Source organism: Topomyia yanbarensis, chromosome 2 (genome assembly GCF_030247195.1).
Source record: "Topomyia yanbarensis strain Yona2022 chromosome 2, ASM3024719v1, whole genome shotgun sequence".
Lineage (NCBI taxonomy): Eukaryota > Metazoa > Arthropoda > Insecta > Diptera > Culicidae > Topomyia > Topomyia yanbarensis.
In genome coordinates, this window is record NC_080671.1 from 462,868,461 (window position 1) to 462,892,083 (window position 23,623).

Here is a 23,623-nt window from a genome sequence, read left to right on the forward strand (position 1 = left end):
TGGGGTGGCGGCGGTTTCGATGATGGCTTTCTCTGGTGATTATTAATCTCGGCGAAGCAATGCGCAACTCAGCAACGTCACGGAGGTTTATCCGTCCAGCGGTAAGTTTTCGATGGTCGTACTGTTGTTGGTCGTAGATGGTTTGCGACCAATCGCACTGCAATGGCGGACTCACGGGTCACGCGGTCGTCCTTAGCTTTTAGCGGGTGGAGCGAATACCGACTAACAATCGGGGAACCCGCGACGACGGCCTGCTATCTCCTCTTACGATTAGCCGTATCAGCTCGAAAGCTGATCAGGGCGAGACAGGCACGATTTGACTGGTCCTTTGCGTTTAGCTGGCGGTCGAGGACCACACCAGCGACCAGGGCTATCACAGCCGGTTTCACCGTATCTCCAGGTTTGGTATAATAACTAGCAGCTAACTTAAGCACGTCTTCTCGCTTCCACGGTCGAAACCTCAAGACCGAGAGTCTCTTCATCATGATCACTCGACCCATCTCATTCCATTTTCCAACCGTTCCGCGATCATCCGTTTTGCCTCACTGCAGCCAACCACCCACATAGCCACCTATTGAGAGATATTCCACTGCCACCCACCAGAATTATACCCACTAAACAATACGGTTTTCTACCAAATTTTTCTAATAATCTAACGAATATATTTCGACCACAACCACCATAACAAACTATCCAGATAAACAACAGAATTTATACAAAAAAACATTTTGTAACCTCAGCGGTTACAATCCGCCCGTGGTTGGTAAAAAAAACAAAGAATGCAGTTTTTTTCCACTTACTTTCAGTTTCGTGACATAGCTGGAGCTGGCGACAGAGGAGCTTGGAATATGTCCGATATTTCTACGTCTTTCAACAAGGGAGATGACGAGCGGGAGGGCTTGCGCAAATCTGTCTTCAAGCTTTTAAATTCAGATGATAAATCCTTAAACAGATTTCCGATTTCCTTCATTGCCGAAGTGAAATCGTCTATCGTAACATATCTGGGTTTTACTTTCTTAGGTATTGTGCCGGTTTTGGCGGGCAATGTTTTATTTTTCATAGCAGCTGCCCCTGATGGGGTGTCACTACTGCTTGAAGATAAATCTTCATCAGTAAAAAAACTTATCTCCTTCCAAAAATGCTCAGAAAACAATAAGGCGACTTGTTTATATTCTTCCTGGCATTTTACTTTCAATTCTTCATTGCTGTGATTTTTAATTAGTACTAGACGATGGCCTAAATGTAGCAACCGTGCTTTACAATGACTGTAATTCTTTTCCCTCGAAGCTAAAATTCTATTAATTTCCCGGTACAGTGTTTTACAGCACTCAAAATCCATTTCGGGGTCTTGATCATAACTAGTAAGAAACTCATGACCGGCTCTTTCTTCCTGTAGGATCTGATTAAGTCTACATCGGCGCTTACAACGCGATTCGTCATTGTGTATTACTATGTCACGGAGACGAAGCTCATAGTCTAGCTCGGCGGGAGCCAGATGGTCGACGCACATTGTACGGTATAAGGCACAGAAATTAGGACCGGAAAATCTAGACATTTTGTGAATAATAGTTTAATTCGTCTATCACGTAAGTTTCGAAGTGTGAATAAATGTTCTAATGGGTGATGGTTCTGTAGTGGGTGCTCTAACCTACTAAACGATGTATTATCCGAAAATCCGGAGTTTGGCGAAATTCCTCAAAAGCGCGTGGAATTCTTGGTGGAAATTAGTAAATTAACGCGAACCGATGGATGGTACTCGCTCAGATTTCTTCGGGCAACTCTATATCTTTATCGAAAACCACGTGTCACTCGCGTTGTAAAACCGACTAATTTCACTTGCACTGGCTATATCCAACAAACCTTTTTAATCGAAATAACCAACCACGGCGATTTATTTGATTTGAGAGAAAATGCTATTTTCACGAAAACTCCCCCACAACTTGAAAGAAAAATTATTTCAAGAATAATTTTCCTTCTCCTAGGAAACTTTCCAAGATTTTAGTTGGGCGCCAAATGTTACCGTTTACGGGATCGCGGCTGCTCTCAGCCCCCGAGGATGGACGATGCAGTTCCTGAAGGGAACCTGCTTAACGCCTGGTATGGACGTTCCCGGGGTGGGCACGGAAGGCCTCTTTTTGGTCCTCGGGTCCCAGGGTCGTATATTGTTGTGGGAGGGTTTTCGGATCTGGTCGAAGGGTGTGAATTGAATTTAATTTTTTCTAGATTTATTAACTTACTCAATTAATTTGTTCAGCTTCCCAATTTGTGGCGGCGGGCGGATGGGCAGGGTAGGGCGTGGTGGTGCACTGGCGGTAATCTCTGGTGATCGCGATAGGGCAGATCGTGCCTGGTGTCAATCTTTCTGCTGCGGCGGGCCCTCGAGCCACGCGGTCGTCCTTGGCGTTTAGCGGGAGGAGCGATTAACGACACACGGTCGATGAAACCCGCGACGACGGCCTGCTATCTCTTTTACGGTTAGCCGTATTAGCACTAGCACTGATCAGGGCGAGACAGGCAAACTCTTCGCTGGTCCTTGATAATTAGCCGGCGACTTCAGTCAGACCGGCGACCAGGGCTAAGCAAGCCGGTTTCACCACTTCTGGTTAACAACAATAACTTGAATAACTTTTATTTTGATCCACTCGCTTCCGTGGTTGAAACCCAAGAGAACGGCTTCCCGTCGTGCAGCTACTACGAACCTCCTCATTCCAATTTCCTTCTGTTCCTTCTTGTACCAACCCTTCCCAATGCAGCCAACCACCCTCGTAGCTGACTCCTGCCAGATTTCCCAAATTCCGCCCACTGAAGTTGTACCCACAAGGCTGATAGGGTTTGGTTTTATTTTTTTTATATATTATTATTTACATCGGTATTAAACCTTCCACCAGATTAAACAAAATTGCATCTTAACTTAGAAATATTTATTATTTGTAACCGAGCGGTTACAGTCACGAAACCCTTCGACCCGAAAACGGAGTCGATACCGCGAATGGCCAACTATACTCCCAACCAATCCCGGTCTGTGAAGTGACCATGGCCGTAAGTCAAAGTATCCCCTTTCCACCACAGACAATCGGAAAATACCACGATACGGTGGCTGATCAGACGTTTTCCGCTACACCGAAAACCACTCCGTTCGAGAGCACTAGATTTTCATCCAACCACACTTTTCCTAAACCACCGTTGTTGTACCAAGAAATTAGTACTTCATACCCTTCAGCTCAGTACCCTACGTGGGCTGACCCAAATAGATATTCAAAACCGATCACCTGGTCAGGTCCCACAGTATCGTTCGCTAACCCTCTCAATGTCACCCCGATGATTTCGCCTTACGCGCCACAAGTTTTACCTCCCTTGATTCCACCACCGGTAAACCAGCAGCGTTTTGAAACGCACTCTCGCAAAGTTATACCAGTCTCGCAATGGAAAATACAGAAGTACAAAGCTGACGATCAAGGACTTGGGATGAACGAATTTCTGGAAAAGGTAACTCAGATGGCTATATCGGAGCATGTCTCTGAAGTTGAATTATTTGACTCAGCCATACATTTATTCGAAGGCGCCGCTTTAAATTGGTATACAGCCATGCGAAGCCAAAACCGTCTCTATAATTGGAGCCACTTAGTGTCAGAGCTCAGAGCTGCGTTTCGCCACCCCGATTTAGATGCTGTATTGCGAGTTAAAATTTACCAAAATCGCCAACAGCGAACCGAAAGCTTCCAACAATATTATCTTCAGATGGAGAAATTGTTCCGAAGCATGTCGCAGCCTATGGCCGAAAGTGACAAGCTTGAAGTACTGAAGATGAATCTCAGGTACGACTACCGAAAACTCCTAGTAGGCAAGCGAATAACAACGCTCACACAGCTAGTGTCTTTAGGGCATGATCTTGATGCAGCGGACTCCTCGGCTTTCGCTAGGGTTTTTGGCAATCCAAAGAAAGAAGCCTGTGCAATTGCGAATAAAAAGAGTGATTCCCCACAGCCTACGAGAACATTCCATAATCGAAATCAACCCTCAGATCAAAATGCCAATCCGAATTATAAAGGCCACCCAAATAATTCGAATCAGACGTTTCAGAATCGATCTACAAAATTGGAACAAAAGGAACCTACGCCAGGTCCCTCGAAACCTAAACCTAGTGAATCGACTACGAAAAATAATTCCACTAATGCAGACCAAGCTTTCGCCAAGCTGGTTAGAAATTACCATCCACCGCGTAATGGCGAATGTTACAATTGCTTGGAGTTTCACAAACCCTTGGAATGCTCATTACCAAGGAGACTATTTTGCGAAGTATGTGCTTTCCCTGGGGTCGCCTCCCCAAGTTGCCCATACTGTAAAAAAAACTCCCCGAGGGAATTCTAAAGTCGCAGAATTCTCTTCTAGCGCCTCTTAAGGAATCATTTTCATTATTACTTTCGGAGCTTGGCGAACATTATTTGCCAAGAACGTATGAAAATGAAAATGAAACCACTTTTACCCAAGTTAGTAAAATTACGCTAACTTCACCCGACGGTAATGATGACCGTCCTCATGTCGAAATCAATATTTTCGATGTTCCACTTAGTGCACTGCTCGATAGTGGAAGCCACCGGACAATGTTTAATTCCAATGTGTTCAAACAATTACGCAATGTTCGGCTAAGACCTCCAGTCGCGCCCATAGAGCTCGTGACTGCCAGTGGCGACCCCTTAGAGATCGCCGGTGAAGTGCTGGTACCATACTCGTTTCAAGGAAAAACCAGGGTCATCCCCACCCTATATGTTCCCGATCTGACGAACGACTGTATATGCGGGATTGACTTCTGGCGTGCGTATAAAATCCTGCCGACGGTGGCCTCGTGTTCGATCACCACAGTAAAACCCAGTGCAATTATGAACGAAGCAAGCCCAGTCACTCTAACAGAATCACAGAAACTACAACTGGAACAGGTTAAGAAGACGTTCAAAGTAGCCACCCCTGATAAATTAGATACCACCTCACTAATCGAGCATGAAATCCTTATAAGATATGATTGTAAATCAGAAAAACCCGTTCGTCAATACCCATACCCCATTGCTCCAAAAGTCCAGGCAGGTCTTTTCGCCGAAATAGATCGCCTTCTCTCCCGTGGGATTATAGAAGAATCCAACTCAGATTGGTCCTTAAACATTGTCCCAGTTCGAAAGTCTTCGGGCGATATCAGGCTGTGCCTCGATGCTCGCAAACTCAATGCACGGACGGTTCGGGATGGCTACCCGCTTCCACACCCTGGACGCATACTCGGTAGGTTGCCACGAGCCCGCTTTTTAAGCACGATCGACCTCACGGAAGCGTTTTTGCAAATTCCCCTGGCTCGAACCTCGCGAAAATATTGTGCGTTCAGTGTGCAAGGAAAGGGTATGTTCCAATTCACCCGCCTTCCCTTCGGTCTCATCAACAGCCCGGCTACTCTTGCTCGTTTAATGAATCGAGTTCTGGGACAGGGTGTTTTGGAACCAAACGTCTTTGTGTACTTGGACGATATTGTCATAGTCACAGAGACGTTTGAAGAACACGTCCGTCTGCTCAAAGAGGTCGCGAGGCGCCTGCGAGAGGCCAACCTTTCCATCAAATTGGAAAAGTCCCATTTTTGTCTTTCAGAAATCCCATTTTTAGGCTATATTCTGTCTTCCCGTGGATTGCACACCAATCCTGAGAAGATCAGACCGATCGTGGAGTATGAGCCGCCCACAACGGTTACAAAATTACGCCGTTTCATGGGTATGGCCAACTATTATCGGAGATTCATTTCTGATTTTAGTAATATCACCGCCCCCCTTTCAGAACTTTTGAAAACCCAATCAAAAAATCTGAAATGGACTCTAGCCGCGGAAGAATCATTCCAAGCAATTAAATCCAGGCTCATTACTGCTCCCATTCTAAATTCCCCTAATTTTGACTTCGAGTTCATTATTCACACCGATGCCAGCGACCATGCCGTTGCAGGAGTTTTAACTCAGAAAATTGATGGGTGCGAACAGGTAATAGAATACTTCTCAAAAAAATTAACTACACCCGAGCGCAACTATCACGCCACCGAGAAAGAAGGTTTAGCTGCCCTTCTCTCGATTGAGCATTTCCGTGGTTACGTGGAAGGTAGCCATTTCACGCTGGTAACCGACTCATCCGCGTTAACATTCGTGATGCGAACGAAGTGGAAAACCTCATCACGTTTAAGTCGCTGGAGTTTAACGCTCCAGCAATATGACTTGACCTTACAGCACCGACGTGGTAAAGAAAATGTTGTACCTGACGCGCTTTCTCGGAGTGTAGCAACCATAGACGCCAAAACGGAGTCGGCTTGGTACAACGAACTGAAAAAAAAGATCGAGGATACACCGGAGGATTATCCAGACTTTCGAATTAAAGATAATCGTCTCATGAAATTTGTCTTCTCAAACGATCCTACAGATCCTCGATTCGATTGGAAAACCGTTCCAAGTCCCGAAGCCCGCAAACTAATCATTTCCTCTGCACACGATGATTCCATGCATATAGGGACCGATAAAACAATCGCTAAAGTTCGCCTACAATATTTCTGGCCTAAAATGACTTGCGAAATACGTGCTTATGTGCAGAAATGTCAGGTGTGCAAAGAAATTATACCAGCAAACATACCAACCACCCCCTTGATGGGTGATATGCGAGTGGCTAGCCAACCGTGGCAAATCATTGCGCTCGATTATATCGGGCCATTAACAAGAACCAGATCTGGAAAACAGTATATCTTGGTAATTATGGACTTATTCAGTAAATGGACACAGCTGCATGCATTCCCTGCTATATCGGTTGGATCCCTTAAGACAGTACTGCGAGATCAATGGTTCTTCAGGAACTCTGTTCCATCCATTCTTCTCACTGATAATGCTAGCACATTCCTATCCAAAGACTTCGGCACATTACTGGAAATGTATGGAGTAAAGCATTGGCTCACATCCAGATATCACTCGCAGGCTAATCCCGTCGAGCGCGTGAATCGATCAATAAACACGGCTATCAGATCGTACGCTAGAAACGATCAACGGTCCTGGGACACACGACTGTCCGAAATAGAACTGGTGATCAACTCCACCGTTCACAGTTCTACCGGTTTCAGCCCGTTTTTCGTTACCCGTTGCGAAGAAGTAGTCTTAAAAGGTACGGACTACAATCTTATTCAGGATGAAGACGAAATGTCAATCGAGTCACGGGTAGCCCGCATAAAAGAGAACTCGCCTAAAATTTTCGAAATTGTGACTAACAACCTAATTAAAGCACATAAAACATCCACCCATAATTATAATCTGCGCCACCGCCGTGCAGCCAAACAGTTTGAGGTGGGCGAGACTGTCTACAAGCGCAATACCAGGTTGTCAAACGCGAATGATCATTATAACGCTAAATTAGGTCCCCAATATGTACCTTGCACAGTGATCGCCCGACACGGTTCATCCTCATATGAACTGACTGATTCGGCTGGCCGAAACTTAGGCATATGGCCTGCCAATCTATTAAAGCCTGCATAGTTTGCGTTCCCAGTCTCTGGAGGCTGAAGCTAAAAAAAAAAATTAAAGATAAGACAATAGACTCATGATCGTTGCTCATATAAAACTATAGCTATCGGGAAACTCACCGTCAGATCTGATCCTCAGCTGCCAGGTCCTGTAAGCACAACCGCGGAGTGTGGGATAGGGTAGATATGTTGGAAAGTGTAATAGACACGTGCAGGTCTCATAGTAGATGCGTTAACTTGTGAGGAACAAAACCGCGTTACCGTGATATCACTTAGTCAATCAAGCTCACGCGGACTCGCATCCATAATAACCAAATGGTAATTTGGAACTATTCTCGGTTAAAACTCCGATCTAAATCGATTGATTCGCGAATCAAAATTTGACCCGATGGAAGAAAACATCGCAAACCCGAATAAAGGGGAAATAATACGGTTGTACTACCAATAGAACAAATCTTAGTTGCTTTGCTGTAGGCGAACTACCACAACAACGACTTTCGGTTCAGTGTAAGGCTGAATGTATGCGCTTCGTTGGTTGATCGGTCGCTGCCAAACACGAATAGATCACATGTAGGATAGAATAAGAGGAGATTGATTAGGCCCGACAGTCGTCGTATGACTCTTCGCTGGAGTGTTTCTGCCAGTTTACGGCAATTTTACCCGCGACGCGCGCGATTAGGGTGTCGGGCAAGAAAAACCCATGGTGTTTAAGAAGATCGATATTTATTTAATATTAGTGTTCATTATAAGTGTCTCAAGTTTTTGTTATTTCTCATTATAAGCGCATGGAATTTTGATTAGATTCGGTGTAAACCCGCTGTTGTTTGAGTTTGTGGTTGTCGTGATGAGTGTTCATAGGAGAATTCACTGTCGACGTCGTTAAACCATTTAATGTTCTTTAATGAGCCAGTTAGAAGAATGGTTGCACCAGTTATATTACAAACCAAGAGTAAGTGTAAATTTAAAAAAAATCGTTCATTTTTTTTCAACCAACCACGGGCGGATTGTAACCGCTCGGTTACAAATAATAAATATTTCTAAGTTAAGATGCAATTTTGTTTAATCTGGTGGAAGGTTTAATACCGATGTAAATAATAATATATAAAAAAAATAAAACCAAACCCTATCAGCCTTGTGGGTACAACTTCAGTGGGCGGAATTTGGGAAATCTGGCAGGAGTCAGCTACGAGGGTGGTTGGCTGCATTGGGAAGGGTTGGTACAAGAAGGAACAGAAGGAAATTGGAATGAGGAGGTTCGTAGTAGCTGCACGACGGGAAGCCGTTCTCTTGGGTTTCAACCACGGAAGCGAGTGGATCAAAATAAAAGTTATTCAAGTTATTGTTGTTAACCAGAAGTGGTGAAACCGGCTTGCTTAGCCCTGGTCGCCGGTCTGACTGAAGTCGCCGGCTAATTATCAAGGACCAGCGAAGAGTTTGCCTGTCTCGCCCTGATCAGTGCTAGTGCTAATACGGCTAACCGTAAAAGAGATAGCAGGCCGTCGTCGCGGGTTTCATCGACCGTGTGTCGTTAATCGCTCCTCCCGCTAAACGCCAAGGACGACCGCGTGGCTCGAGGGCCCGCCGCAGCAGAAAGATTGACACCAGGCACGATCTGCCCTATCGCGATCACCAGAGATTACCGCCAGTGCACCACCACGCCCTACCCTGCCCATCCGCCCGCCGCCACAAATTGGGAAGCTGAACAAATTAATTGAGTAAGTTAATAAATCTAGAAAAAATTAAATTCAATTCACACCCTTCGACCAGATCCGAAAACCCTCCCACAACAATATACGACCCTGGGACCCGAGGACCAAAAAGAGGCCTTCCGTGCCCACCCCGGGAACGTCCATACCAGGCGTTAAGCAGGTTCCCTTCAGGAACTGCATCGTCCATCCTCGGGGGCTGAGAGCAGCCACGATCCCGTAAACGGTAACAATTTCCAAAAAAAAATCCACCGATTCCCCTTTCTAGCCGTGTGCTTCCAAACGGTCCTTGGGAGATACTGCAGGTAGACTTTTTGTCTATACATGGATGCGGATCTGGACAATTTCTGGTGAGTGTTGATACGTATTCTCGTTACCTGCACATCGTTGAAATGAAACACACGGACGCCCGTAGTACAAATGCTGCCTTATGTAAAATCTTTGTTGTTTGGGGACTACCGCTGATAATTCAGAGTGATAGCGGTCCTCCTTTTCAAAGCAATGAGTTTATTGATTATTGGGAAGCGAAAGGTGTGCGAGTTCGCAAATCGATTCCTTTAAGTGCTCAATCGAACGGGGCCATCGAACGACAAAATCAAGGCGTGATCAAGGCCATGGCAGCGGCAAAAAGTGAGCAAAGGAACTGGAAGGAGGCTTTGGATGAATATGTGCACACTCACAACACTAGAAAGCATCACTCTCGATTGGGTATCACGCCGTTTGAATTGTTAGTGGGATGGCGCTATCGCGGGACATTCCCAAGCCTGTGGAGTTCAGAGAGGATCCTAGACAGAAATGCTGTTCAAGAAAATGATGCGGTGGATAAGCTATCGAGCAAGAAATATGCTGACAAACATCGAAGGGCAAAAGAAAGCAGCATAGCTGCAGGCGATATGGTCATAGTCGCTGTTGCGCAACGAACCAAGACTGACCCAACTTTTTCCAAGGATAAGTATACAGTTCTGACTAGAGAAGGAGCAAAAGTAGTCATCTGTGGAGAAAATGGCATCAAATTGACCCGGAATATTCAAGACGTGAAACGTGTTCCAGATCAATCTAACTCAGATAACAACGTGGCATCAGCCATCGACAATTTCCAAAGTAGTTCAAGTATAAAATCTTCATATTTCAGTAAAAATACATTTTTATTCCAGATCAATCAATGGAAGATAGCGTCGACACCCGGCTTATAGGACATTCCGGAGCTCATCCCCATACCTTAACAACAATACCAACAGAAGATATAAAAAAAGCATCAAGACCCACCAGAGAAATTCGGAAACCCGAAAAATATAGGGATATGGTGATGTATCAAGTTTCTCAGCAAAGTGTAGATAAGGTGGAGAATGTAGGGATTGAGTGGGGCAAGTAGGAGAGTAGAAAAGGATTTAAGAGAGTACGAGAGAAAGAGAGAAATAAGATAGAGCAATATACATTTGATAGTCTGTAAAATAAATTCAGTCTTGTGATAGATTGCGGAAAGGAAGGACATACGCGTTTTTATTTAACGGCAAAAAATGGCGTCCGCTCGAAGCAGAAGTCACGACAGTCGAGATTTTGTGTTATCTACACGGAAACGAAAAACTACCTAAAATTGAGTTCCTTTGACTCAATCTCGTGGTATCGTGGGGGAACTTAAAATTAGGTAAACCGTGTTGAAGGTAGTTTCCATTTAACCACGGCAAAAATTACAACTCATTGATAGGTTTTTCATACTCAAATTTAAGTTGAATTCACCTAATTTTGAGTATACCCCAAACAACTCAAAAGTACCTTCCTCCACGGAAGACCTCGACTGAGTCGAATCTCGCGTTTTGTTTTTGACAACACTAATAAGTGCGAAAGCGACGCACAACTCAAAAGTAAGTTAAAAGAACTGATGCTGCAGGTTGTTTTATTTAACCGTGTAGAAAATATTTCATTTTTAAGAAAAAAATTTTTTTTAATAATATTATCAAAAAAATAACGATTTTTTCCAACTTCCCCTTCGACGCAGTTCGGACTCGGTACACGCCCGAATAGAAATGTACAGCAGCAAAACCATGATTGTCACTGTGACAGTACAGTAATTTTACATTAATTTACAGTAAGTTTTAGTGTTATTCTACACTACAAAAACAATAAACTTTAACGTTTTTACAGCAAATTTCTATGTAAAATAAACTTTTACTGTAAAAAAGGGGGGTGGTTATGTATCTTAACATTTAAAAAAAATCGATTTTATTTATTTATTGTTTTATGATTGTTTGTAGAGTAAAGGCTATTGTAAAATTCTATCCGGGCGGTAATCACAACAAACTTTATTATAACTATGAAGTACGCATTTTGGTGGGAAACTATGGGACTACCCATAAAATGAATATATTGTCAAATTCATTGTACTTTAATTACTGAAACAATTTTAAGTAAAGCGCCTTCGTACTTTAAATACGCAAAATACTTTTATTACCGTCAAGATGTATTTTAAGTACGTACACATCGACATTAATTACATTAAGTACTTTATTAAATACAGTAGAAGTATTTTTAAATACTTTCATTACTTACTTCAATTATATTCAAAATACGTTGGTATTTTCAATACGATGCACTCAAACCTGCTAGTGCTTGCCCCTCGGTTTTTACTCTCTTTTGTGTAAACAGAATGTACGTCAGAATCTGCACATTGAAAAAAACTTAACACGTTAACATCATGTGGGAATCTATTGAATTATTTCAATCCACAAACACATGAAATGCACAAGGTTGCTACTTGAATATCCATTCGAGTGTGGGAAATATGGTTTTCAAATGTAACTCATACGGGTGAATGACCTATTAGGCTAAAACCCGGTCAATAAAATCAATCAATCAATCAATGAAATTCATGCGAATATGGTGCGAAAAGCACATCAACATCATAAGAAATACTATTGACTAAAATTTCCAAATGAATTACACACGAATATCACATTGTTTTACTCATAGATTTCATTGGCAGAAGAATCGGTGAAATCAATTGTTTTACAGGTAGAAATGCACTACATGTTTTTCGTGCGAAAGTCAATAGCATGGCAATGAACATTCAATGGATAAATATGTCGTATTCACGTGGAATTTGTTTGAATTTAATTTAAAACACCACATGAAATGCTTTTTAATGGATTTTTATGTGAAATTCCAAGGGAAATCGTTTCTTTTACTTTTCACATGAAAGTGGTGTTTAATTGCATATGATTTAATCGTGTTGATTATTTTCAGTGCATACTTTCTACTCCACACAACAAAGTAAAAAATGATAGTTTTGACTCTTTCAACGAAGTATAAAATGGGGAATTTATACTCATACCTACGAAGTTAAATGTATAATTATTTTTTACTTCTTCGAAGAAGTCAGTTAATGCGTAAACACTGTAAAACTTTTGTTTTAAATTTTCCAAGAAGTAAAAAAATCAAATTAATTTTTATTTATCTAATTTATTTAAATACAGTCAATAATAGTCGATAGTCGTCATGTGCTGTAATCGACTCAAGCATTAAACTGAGAGTCGGGTGCTGTTATTGTTAACTTTGTAACATACAACTTCGTATGCGTTCGTATGCCTTTCGAAACTGAAACAAACGAAGAAACTTGATATTTCAAATAAAATTAACAACAAGAAAACATACATACCATAGCACCATTATATGATTTATAATGAGGTTTAGAAATTTCTCTGCCTTCGATAAATAACCGCGGAAGTAAAAATGAAACGTTGTTTGCAACACAAACACTTATTTGATAATGGCCTCACGTCGAAGTGTAACAAAGACGGATCATAGTAGCCATGCATGTTGGGTGCACCAAATTTTCGCTGTCGTCAATTTTGTAAAAGTTTTGTGATTTTTCGCCTAGCTCAGGATTAAATAGTCAGTAGAATATTGAAAAGGAACTACCTTTTCGATATTCTGCGATTGGAAAAGGAATTATCCGTGTACAAATGGAGTTCAAGCTATCCTGCAAGACAGAAGAATTATCGGTGACAACTTTTCACTGATATAAGAACGATTTCTTCGTAGAACCGACAATGGCTACATGTAATGTGAAAGCGGTTATAGTCCTGTACTCTGAAGATTATTACACGATTAGGACGTCGCCAAGGCGAGCGGCATGAATAAGGCATCTGTTATCGAAAGTGTAAATTCTCGAAACTCTTTCCTTCATGTATGACACTTTTTTGAGGCAACTCGCTGCTTCTACTATACCTTTCTCAGGACTCCAGTGAATAGTAAGACTAAATAAGGAGCCCTTTTCCAATCAAGCCCCTAGATCAGAGATGTGGGAAGATAACTATCCAGGCCCCGGAGTGGCTGACATTTGATTTATCCCAGTGCACCTTTATCGAGATTGAAGAATACAGCGCAAAATGATTTGCCTTCCCGACCTTGAATGCAGCTGTCGAAAAACTAACATTGGCATACACGGAGAATGAGATAGAACCTGGTGCTTAACGACTGAACCTGTTATAGGGCATTCAAAAAAATTTGGTGAGATCAACCCAATTTATTATTTTTTATATATTTATTTCGTAACCTTCGTTAACAGTATGCAAAACTTTTGTTATATATCATATAATTCGTACCAAATCTGATTCGATGCGTAATTTTTGTGTCAAAATAATTTTTATTAATGGCTCACGAAGGTTCTATTAATGAAAATATGCGACCAGTTGTTGATGTTCTAGAGAGAATCAATTATGACAATGGAACTAGACTTAGATGTAAACCTACTGTCAGGAGTCTAAGGTTATATCTGAGAGTTTCATTTTAAGCTCATAACTTCTATAACGTATAATCATCTTTTTGTTTCACTTGTTTCCTTTCTGTTAGTCATCAACTGAACGAAAATAACCATTCTGCCACGCTCCAATCTATTTATACTTAAATACTAAAACTAGGAAATAATCACATATATTTTTTTTCTCGAAATAATCTGCTAAGGACAAGGAAAGTTTAAAGCACAGGTGCATGCTAATGCTGATTTTATTTTTGGATCGCGGTCGCTCTATGTTCACTCTGAACTGTCATTTTAATATGGCTTTTGTAAATATTAGAGCGCACCTGGAGCGATTCGGATCTAAAACCGATGTCAGCATTCGTTTGGAGGAGAGCGAATAAAGGCGCTTAAACCTAGGCTTGATGAGCCAGGGCAAGGTGTAAATACCTCTGTCCCATCCCGAAGGAGCAAAGGAGTGACATTAACCTTCTTAGCAAAGTCACTCCCAACGTTTTATCCTAACCCCCTATAAACTGAAGCGGTCGGTACGGTTGTCCTCGTTTCTTCCTCATTCAAGTTTCATTAAATGAATAATTCAATTGCCGTATAATATTGAAACATCTTCAAACCCAACTCTGCACCGTAGGCCTGGCTGTTTTAATATTTGCGACATATTGTAATATGCTTCAAATATTAATGTTGACAAGAAAAACACTAAAGAATATCTGCAGTGTTTTCCAGGATGCTTTTCAATACTGGCTGTGTAAGGGTTAGAATAGAATAGAATAGAAAATGGCCTCACGTCGAAGTGTAAATTTTCTTCTCTGTGAGATATTCTTTTTACGATTTTTTCTTTAGAGTTGACATTCTTGAAAATGTGTAAAACATACTCTTCGTTCATAACTAAAATTTAATCACTTTTTGACGTATAAATGGTATTCTCAAAAATTTGTGAAGCATATTAATGAAATAGCTCTAGACTTACCGTGCATCTAGACTTACCGTGCATGCAGGTAGATCGCCCATGCCTGCTCGAAAGTAACTGATACAATTTCTAGTTACATTTCTGAAAGTTGTCTTTGCGCGCAACGGCCTAAATCGCTGCATGATACTAACTAGTAGTCCCTTCTGTCCGACGTGAAGATTTTTCTGGATCAACCTCTCATTCACGGGATATCCATAAGTTTCTGCGAAATTGTTTTTTTTTTGATTCGATGTTTTCGTTACAGAGAAAAACACTAAAACAAGCTTTATGCGGTCAAACTTTCCCCGGTGATCAAAGAGCAATAGCTTAACACATCAGGAAAATCTATAGTAGCACTCGTTCACGTATTCCAGAAATAACAACTAGATTCCTACTCCTACTAATTTGAATCTTTATCACTGAAAAGCACTGGTTATTTTCTGGGTATACCCTTACTTTTCCGCATATTTTGTCCGAATTTCAACCAGATATGTTTTGAAAAAAATACATTAACATGCCACATGCTAACTGCAGCTAATACCAGCTACAATTTCTTATTGGATTATTCCTACCTTTTGGAAATTGCAGACTGAATGTTTTACGATTAATCATTTCGTGATCGGTAAATAGAACACTCTATATTTTCAAAGACCCATTTACCGATTATGATAGTGTGGGAAATTAAATGAGTAAGCTTTGCTAGATAGGAAATATAAAAGGCAGATATAAAGTAATGACTGACGTGGATTGATGTTCATAAAAAAGATTGCAGAAAAGATTATGGAAAGTTGGAATATAGCTTCATTTAAATTTAACCATCTACCAGAAACCAAAATTCGCAAGGAATGGTTAAGATGGAAGCGATACTTCGATGTTGTGGCCGCTGCAAGTGAGTCGTCGTGAATTGCCAGTGAAAGCGTGGGTCGATGTGGCGAATAATTTTATGGGTCCACTTCCATCAGGAGAATATTTACTGATAATATTTGATTTTTTGAGCAGGTACAAAGAGGTAGAAATCATGACACGAACAACATCTCGAGAAACGGTGGACAGACTAAATACAATATTCATCATATTGGACAACGCGAAACAGTTCATGGGAAGAGATTTTGAAGAATATTGTAAAGTACATGGAATATGCCTAAATCATTCTACTCCTTACTGGCTACAGAAAAATGGACTTGTAGAACGTCAGAGTCGTTCACTCTTGAAGAGACTACAGATAAGTCATGCTTTAGGAAGCAATTGGAAGAAATATTTAAACGATTATCATGTACTATACGACACCTCATTCATCTACAGGAAAAACACCAACAGAACTGTGTTACGGTCGAACCATATGCTCTAAACTTCCATGTATTGAAGACATAGACCCTGCTTCACCTACTTCGAATTATCGTGATCGTGATTGCATTAGAAAACACAATGAAAAAGATGGGTGGGTAATGTCTGCGACATAACCGGAGAGATGTAGAATACATAAGGAACACGTTCTTTAAATATTTTGATACTCATTGGAATTTTCGGACAAAAGGTGATTTGGGCGAGGAATATTTCAAATTATTCTTTACAAAAATGATGGTGGTCCTGAAAAGGACCGGTTTTGTTGGCGTTGTTGGCCTTGGTGAGGGAGATGGCTAACGATGAAATTAATTGTTAGCATGAGGAAGTCGCGTAGTACTGGCCAATGGAAGAACAGATAATAATTGATTCCTGAAAATCAATTTTTCTTTATTCATGTAAATTATACATACTTACAAATCTAACAGAAGATTCCTGATCATATTTCTGAATCATTAGTGCGAACATTGTGTAATTTGGTTAAGTACAATGAAAGTTACAAACTTTCCAAACTCGACCTTCTGTTCCTTCAGAAATATTGAAATGGGGTGTCTATATTAAACCGTTAGTCGTGGTCACAATAAAAAAAGATGGGTGGGTAATGTCTGTCACATAACCGGAGCGTCGTGATTTCAATTCGAGACGTTAATTTAAATCTAATAATATTCAACAGAATCACGTTTGAGTGGGAAATTTTCAAATAATTCTCTATGGTAATAATGGTGGTTCTGAAAAGAACCTTTGGTATCGGCGTTGGTGTTGATGGTGATGCGCTGGATCGTTGGATATTTTTGGCATGATAGTTACGTGCCTGGCGAACTGTTTTGTAGCCTCGAACAAAACGACAAGACTGGCTTCTTCGGGTACCATTACGGCTGAACTTTATAAGCTTAGCTCGACTTTGAAATCTTGCACAATCTCACGAATCAGACACTAGTAGGGCCATTTTGTTTGCTACTAGCACGGAGCTGCACAAAAAAACCATTTAATGCAGTTAGTTCACGGGGGCTGCCAAAAAGCTTGAATATAAGCATGCGACTTCAACGTTTCTCTTAAACACATGCAACAACACATTCGTTTTGGTAATACTGATAATAACAGTAGAAAGGAATGGAAAAGCAGTGCACGAAACGAGCGAGAGGATAATTTAAATTTTTGTTCCGTGTGCAAGCTACTTCTTTCCACACAACGTATTATGTTGCTTGTTGAAAATTTGCTACACACCTTAAAATGAAAGTTTCAGTTTAACTCTCACTAGAACACAATTGATTGGTCCTGAAAAGAACCGTTACTTTTATTGTAATTTACGCCCACTCCCACAAACCGACCAAGTAGGCATCACTGGCTTCATTACGGCTGAGTTTTGTAAGCGTAGCTCGACTTTGAAGTAATACACAACCTTACGAACCAGACGCTGGAATGTTAGCCAGCGGATTAGTTGCTCCGTTGCCCTTTAGTTGGGGCGAAATACTAGCACGGCGACAGTTCCTGATCGGTAGTTGATTGCGATGGGCCACCAGTAGCTGGGGCACTTTTGCGGACCGTCATCATCGCCAACTGCTTTCCTCCGGTGGACTGGCTGCTTGCTAGTGCTTGAACGAATACGAATGATGAGAAAAACCGACCGACCAATATTCATATATGAAAACACGAGAAAGCACTACTATCGCTCTCTCGCTCGTTTTCGTGCCATTCCTGTGCCTTTCCTTTCCGTTCGGCTACCAATACTAGCATAACCAAAACGAATATTCTGTCTTTCCATCGCCTTCAATTTAGTGGCCAGTGCTAGCAAACTTGCATGTTCAGTTTTTCAATAACAACATTTTCAATATTTTCAAAGAATGTTGCAGATTTGAAAAGAAGGAAGGAGAAGATTTTCACAAATTTAAATTCTTTTGTCTTATTTGTTAGCGCTGATAAAGGCTATTTAGTTTGCTACTAGCAAGGAGCTGCACAAACAAATCGATTTATGCAGTTAATCAACGGAGGCTGCCAAAAAGTTCGAAAAAAAGCATGCGACTAGTGTACTTTGCATATTCTATATTTTATCAATACTAGAGAGGATCAATAAAATAATTCAAATTGTTATAGCGACATGCAATTGTGGCAACACTGGCCATGAGATGGTGGGAGAACACGCACATTCGTTTTAGTTATGATGGTAGTAGCAGCAGAAAGGAATGGAAAAGCAGTGCACGAAAACGAGCGAGAGAGGATAATTTAAATTCTCTTTCTTTCTTTCCACACATCGTATTTCTTATATAGCTTTCTGAAAATTATTTGTTATACACCATAAAATGTAAATTTCAGTTTAACTCTTATTAGAACACAATTAATTGGTCCTGTAAAGAACCGTTTATTGTTTTATTGCGGGAGCATAATTCAGACGCACTCCCCGCGGACACGGTGAACCACTTTAACTCTTATTAGAACACAGATTAGTTTCTCTGTTGCCCTTTAGTTGGGGCGAAATTCTTGCAGGGCGACAGTTCCTGATCGGGTTGCGATGAGTCACCAGTAGCTGGGGCACTTTTTCCGACCGTCGTCATCGCCAACTTCTTTCCTTCGGTGGACTGGCTGCTTGCTAGTGCTTGAACGAATACGAATGATGAGAAAAACCGACCGACCAATATTCATATATGAACACACGAGAAAGCGCTACTATCGCTCTCGCTCGTTTTCGTGCCATTCCTGTGCCTTTCCTTTCCGTTCGGCTACCAATACTAGCATAACCAAAACGAATATTCTGTCTTTCCATCGCCTTCAATCTAGTGCTAGCAAACTTGCATGTTCAGTTTTTCAATAAAAACATTCAAACAATATTTTCAAAGAATGCTGCAGATTTGAAAAGAAGGAAATGATTTTCACAAATTTAAATTCTTTCGTGTTATTTGTTAGCGCTGATAAAGGCTATTTAGTTTGCTACTAGCAAGGAGCTGCACAAACAAATCGATTTATGCAGTTAATCAACGGAGGCTGCCAAAAAGTTCGAATAAAAGCATGCGACTAGTGTACTTTGCACGTTCTATATTTTATCAATACTAGAGAGGATCAATAAAATAATTCAAATTGTAATAGCGACATGCAATTGTGGCAACACTGGCCAATTGCTGGCTGGGGGAACACGCACATTCGTTTTAGTTATGATGGTAGTAGCAGCAGAAAGGAAAGGAAAAGCAGTGCACGAAAACGAGCAAGAGAGGATAATTTAAATTCTCTTTCTTTCTTTCCACACATCGTATTTTTTATATAGCTTTCTGAAAATTATTTGTTATACACCATAAAATGTAAATTTCAGTTTAACTCTTATTACAACACAATTAATTGGTCCTGTAAAGAACCGTTTATTGTTTTATTGCGGGAGCATAATTCGGACGCACTCCCCGCGGACACGGTGAGCCACAAAGCACTATTTTGCATCCTCGAACAAACCGACCAAGTAGGCATCGTTGGCTTCTCGGGGCATCATTACGACTGAGCTTTGTAAGCGTGGCTCGATTTTGCAGTCCTGCACAATCTCACGACCCAGACGCTGGAACGATAGCCTACTCTGATGCCCTTTAGTTGGGGCGAAATTCTTGCAGGTCGACAGTTCCTGATCGGGTTGCGATGAGTCACCAGTAGCTGGGGCACTTTTTCCGCCGTCGTCATTGCCAACTGCTTTCCTTCGGTGGACTGGCTACTTGCTAGTGCTTGAACGAATACGAATGATGAGAAAAACCGACCGACAGATATTTATATAATCGCGCTAATATGCACTACTATCGCTTTCTCGCTCGTTCTCGTGCCGTGCATGAGCCTTTCCTTTCCGTCCGGCTTCTAATGGCCTAACCAAAGGAATATGCCGTCTTTCCCCCACCAACTGCTCTCGTCAAGCAACCCAATGCGAATAACCATAGGAACAAACATGTAGTGGACCTATATATAAACTTTTCATTATTTTATTGTTCGGTTGGTCCACCATTTTGACGGCTCTGTGCGGGATGGGCTGAAAATTTTCACTTTTCCGAGTCGTTTTCGAAAGATTTTTCAAAACACATTTTTTTGTTATTAGTGCATGTTATACATACTTCAAATTTTAATACAGCATAGAGGAACATATTTGCAACAAATTGGCCTAAAAATCAAATCATTCTGTTAAGTATGATAAAAGTTATTAACGTTCAAAATCTGACGCGGCGCCGCAGCCGATATTTTGAAACGGGACCCCTATATTGAAAGCTTAAATGTATTCTACATTAAAAAAAAAACGCGAGGACACCAGGCGACGCGAAACGGAATCGGATGTCCAGACAGGCGACACCCTCAGGTAACCAATAAGCATGTTCAGTGCGTTTCAATGGTTACTTGATAAGCACTTAAGTCATTTTAAATGATATTTAAAAGTCGCTTTTGGCAAAATATACGGATACATTTTTGATGTGTCATGAAAATGTTTTTTTTTACTGCTGTTGTGCATTTAGAATACTGCTTACTAGCAAGAAGTTTTTGACCGTTTTTTGAATGCTGATTAACAACAGTTATGCATAACGAATGCTAGTATACTGCAAGAAGCATATGAAATGCAAATTTTATGCTTCTTTATTGCTCGTTGGTTATCTGAGCCGTTTTAATGCAACATTTGACACCATCCAACAAAATGCAAATAACCTTTAACCAAAACAGATATACGATTGTTAGAAGAACAAGTCCAAAGGAAATAGTTTAAGATTCAAGAACAAATGTTCCAACAACGTCAAAAACCCCAGATAAGGAAATAGAATTAACTTCCACTAATACAAGTCTAGATCCTGAAAATGTTTATGGATTTGATCATGAAGACAGAGATTCAAGACAGTTTCTAAAAAACAAAACCACGAGCTCGTGAGCTTCCGAATAAATATAAAGATTATATTATGTACTTAACCATTCATATAAAAAAATGATACAAAAGGAGATGTGATACTGTGGGAAATGAAATGGGTACCCTAACCAAAGGAGAAAACAACTCAAATTTAGTTAAAATCAAACAAGGATTCTGTTGGTTTTTAACAAAGGGAACAGTTGGATCTGACAAATTTTATTTTGTTTCAACAAAGTTTCTGTTCAGAGGCATTGTTGAGCCTAACCAAATACGTGCTTTCGAGAAACACCCATTTCAGTTTGAAACAATCATTCGTCAAATTTGAAATTCAACTAAACGTTTTGTTGTTTCTAAAAGGCCTGATACTTCTGCATGTGGGTTAATAAGTTTTTATTCGCAGAAAATTAGATCAAAACGTGTTCTGTATGCCTTGTGCATACTGTTTGTAAGTTGGTTACTCTGAAATATTAGCCATAAAACAAGTTTATCTCCTTAAATTGCAAGATAGCTTTTTGGGCGACAAAAATAACAGAAGCGCAAAAATGGCATTTGATGCAATGCATCATACAAAAATGACTATTTGGCGAAATAATAAAAGTTGCATACTGAATATTTATATTATATCGATGTTGTAAGTACTGCTTCCATAATTCATTTTAATTTTAATTTCTTAGTTCCATTCAGCGCTACAAAATTTCAAAATCAGTTACCTATTTCTGCTTGCATTTACCGAAACCGACATTCAGATTCAGCGCTTCCCTCATTCATTAACTTTCCAACTGACTGTAATTTTACGCAGAATCGAATGTTTGAGTGCGAAGGAAATATAAATTCATTCACCAACCAAAGTATTCATTTGTTATTATGTGCAAAATTTGAAGCCAGAAGTTAGCATCTTCTACATTCTCTCAATCATAAGTGAACTGCGTAATCTATATCTGGGGCACTTTTGCTCAATAATCCCTCTCAGAGCTAGCATGGAAACAAAATTCAGTTTGCTTCTGAAACCGAGCATGTCCGAACCTGAACGCGCTGCGTCGGGGGAACGAATGACGAGGGAAACGAACCAAACATTTCATTCATCGCAGCGGGCATGAATTGAATTGGTTTCATTTAATATACGAAACTTTTGCGTCAAAATGATTGGTGAATGGAACCCGATCGGTGGATGGACTGTGTACGGTAGATGCAATCTTGAAAAATAATCTTAAAAATTTCATGCTTAATTTATGTGGTTTTTGTTTGAGGCGAAACTGAGTCAGTTCCTAACCCCAACTGCTGTCAAAATGTATGAACTGACAGTAGTTGGGGTTAGAACCTGACTCAGTTTCAGGTTCAAGCGAAATCGCCATTAGTGAGATTCAAAACCCGATTATGCATCAAAAATAAAAATTGTTCGAATAATCAAACCTAGTTTCGACCCTGAAATTTCGTACCAAACAAAAACGACAAACCTGACGTTCGATTTTTGTTGCACAAGGTAGGTAGATAAAAATTGCGTCGACGTTCGACTTTTCAGCCCAACCCCTTTTTGTCACCGATGCGTCAAAACATCGTTTTTAGCCGATTGTGTTTACCTGGATGCCGACACGGACAGAAAGTGTACAGAAGAGGATGCAAAAGGTTTGCGCTGAGTAATTTAGGATTTATAACATATCCTGGCTCGAAAACTACCTGCTCGGTTACACGTTTCCTTTCTCCTCATTCCAGAAATAGGCTGGCACTATTTAATTTGACTTCCGCCCCCTGTGAATCATGACCGAACCAGGTAACATTCAGCAACATTCCTCGCCAGTGCACGAAAACCGGATGGATTGGTTAGCTCAGTCCGATTCCTCATCAGAAGAGGAAGGATACGTATCACCTTACTGTTGTTCGAGCGACGAAGAGCCCGATCGATCTCACCGCAGCTTGCTAGATGAACTGCCAGCTTTTTCCACCCAATCGCTGTCGCCTTCCGGGAGATCCCTTTCACCGATCGATTTGGATTCATCGCCACCGCGCAGATCCTGGAGTTCCACATTCTGCAGCACACCGGTGGATAGTCCCGCCCAGCAAGCGCCAGGGAATGGTTTCGTGACGCTAGAGGAAATAAACGCTCGCATTGGAATTACACCGCCGGCGGATGCCGACCGGAGCCGGTCGCGTAATTTGGAGACGATATTCGAGGACAAGTTCCTGGAAACCCCTCCGAGCAAGGAGTTCGAATCACGGAACAGTAGAAATCTTTTGCGACGATCGGTGCGTAATCGGGTACTGCTAGGGGTAACGGCCGGAAACTGGACGTCCGATAAGTCCCCGTCTTCTCCGGTGGGAGGTCTGAACAAACAGTTTGATGGAAAGCGGAAATTATCTTTGGACTAGGTTGTGCAGTAAGGTTAGATATAATTTTCACTTAGCTTATAAGAGCCTTTTTCTGTCCGGAATTGAATGAGTGGACACTTTTTTTTAAATAAAAGATGAATTTATATTTGAAGATGGGGTGCATTGTTGGTAGAGGTGTGCGATTATTTTTCAA

The 23,623-nt window shown here is 41.0% G+C and overlaps 1 protein-coding gene across 1 annotated transcript; it reads left to right on the plus strand.

The window, feature by feature from the left end:
• The first annotated feature begins 22,643 nt into the window (after positions 1-22,643).
• LOC131682294 (uncharacterized) lies at positions 22,644-23,581 on the plus strand. The gene is made up of 2 exons (XM_058963676.1): positions 22,644-22,728; positions 22,816-23,581. Exon 2 carries the CDS (start codon positions 22,861-22,863, stop codon positions 23,467-23,469), a length of 609 nt encoding a protein of 202 aa, XP_058819659.1. The 5' UTR covers positions 22,644-22,728; positions 22,816-22,860; the 3' UTR covers positions 23,470-23,581.
• The last annotated feature ends 42 nt before the right edge of the window (positions 23,582-23,623 follow it).

Excerpts from the sequence above, each read along its gene's own strand:
- LOC131682294 (XM_058963676.1), top strand. The coding sequence starts at position 22,861 with ATGACCGAACCAGGTAACATTCAGCAACATTCCTCGCCAGTGCACGAA.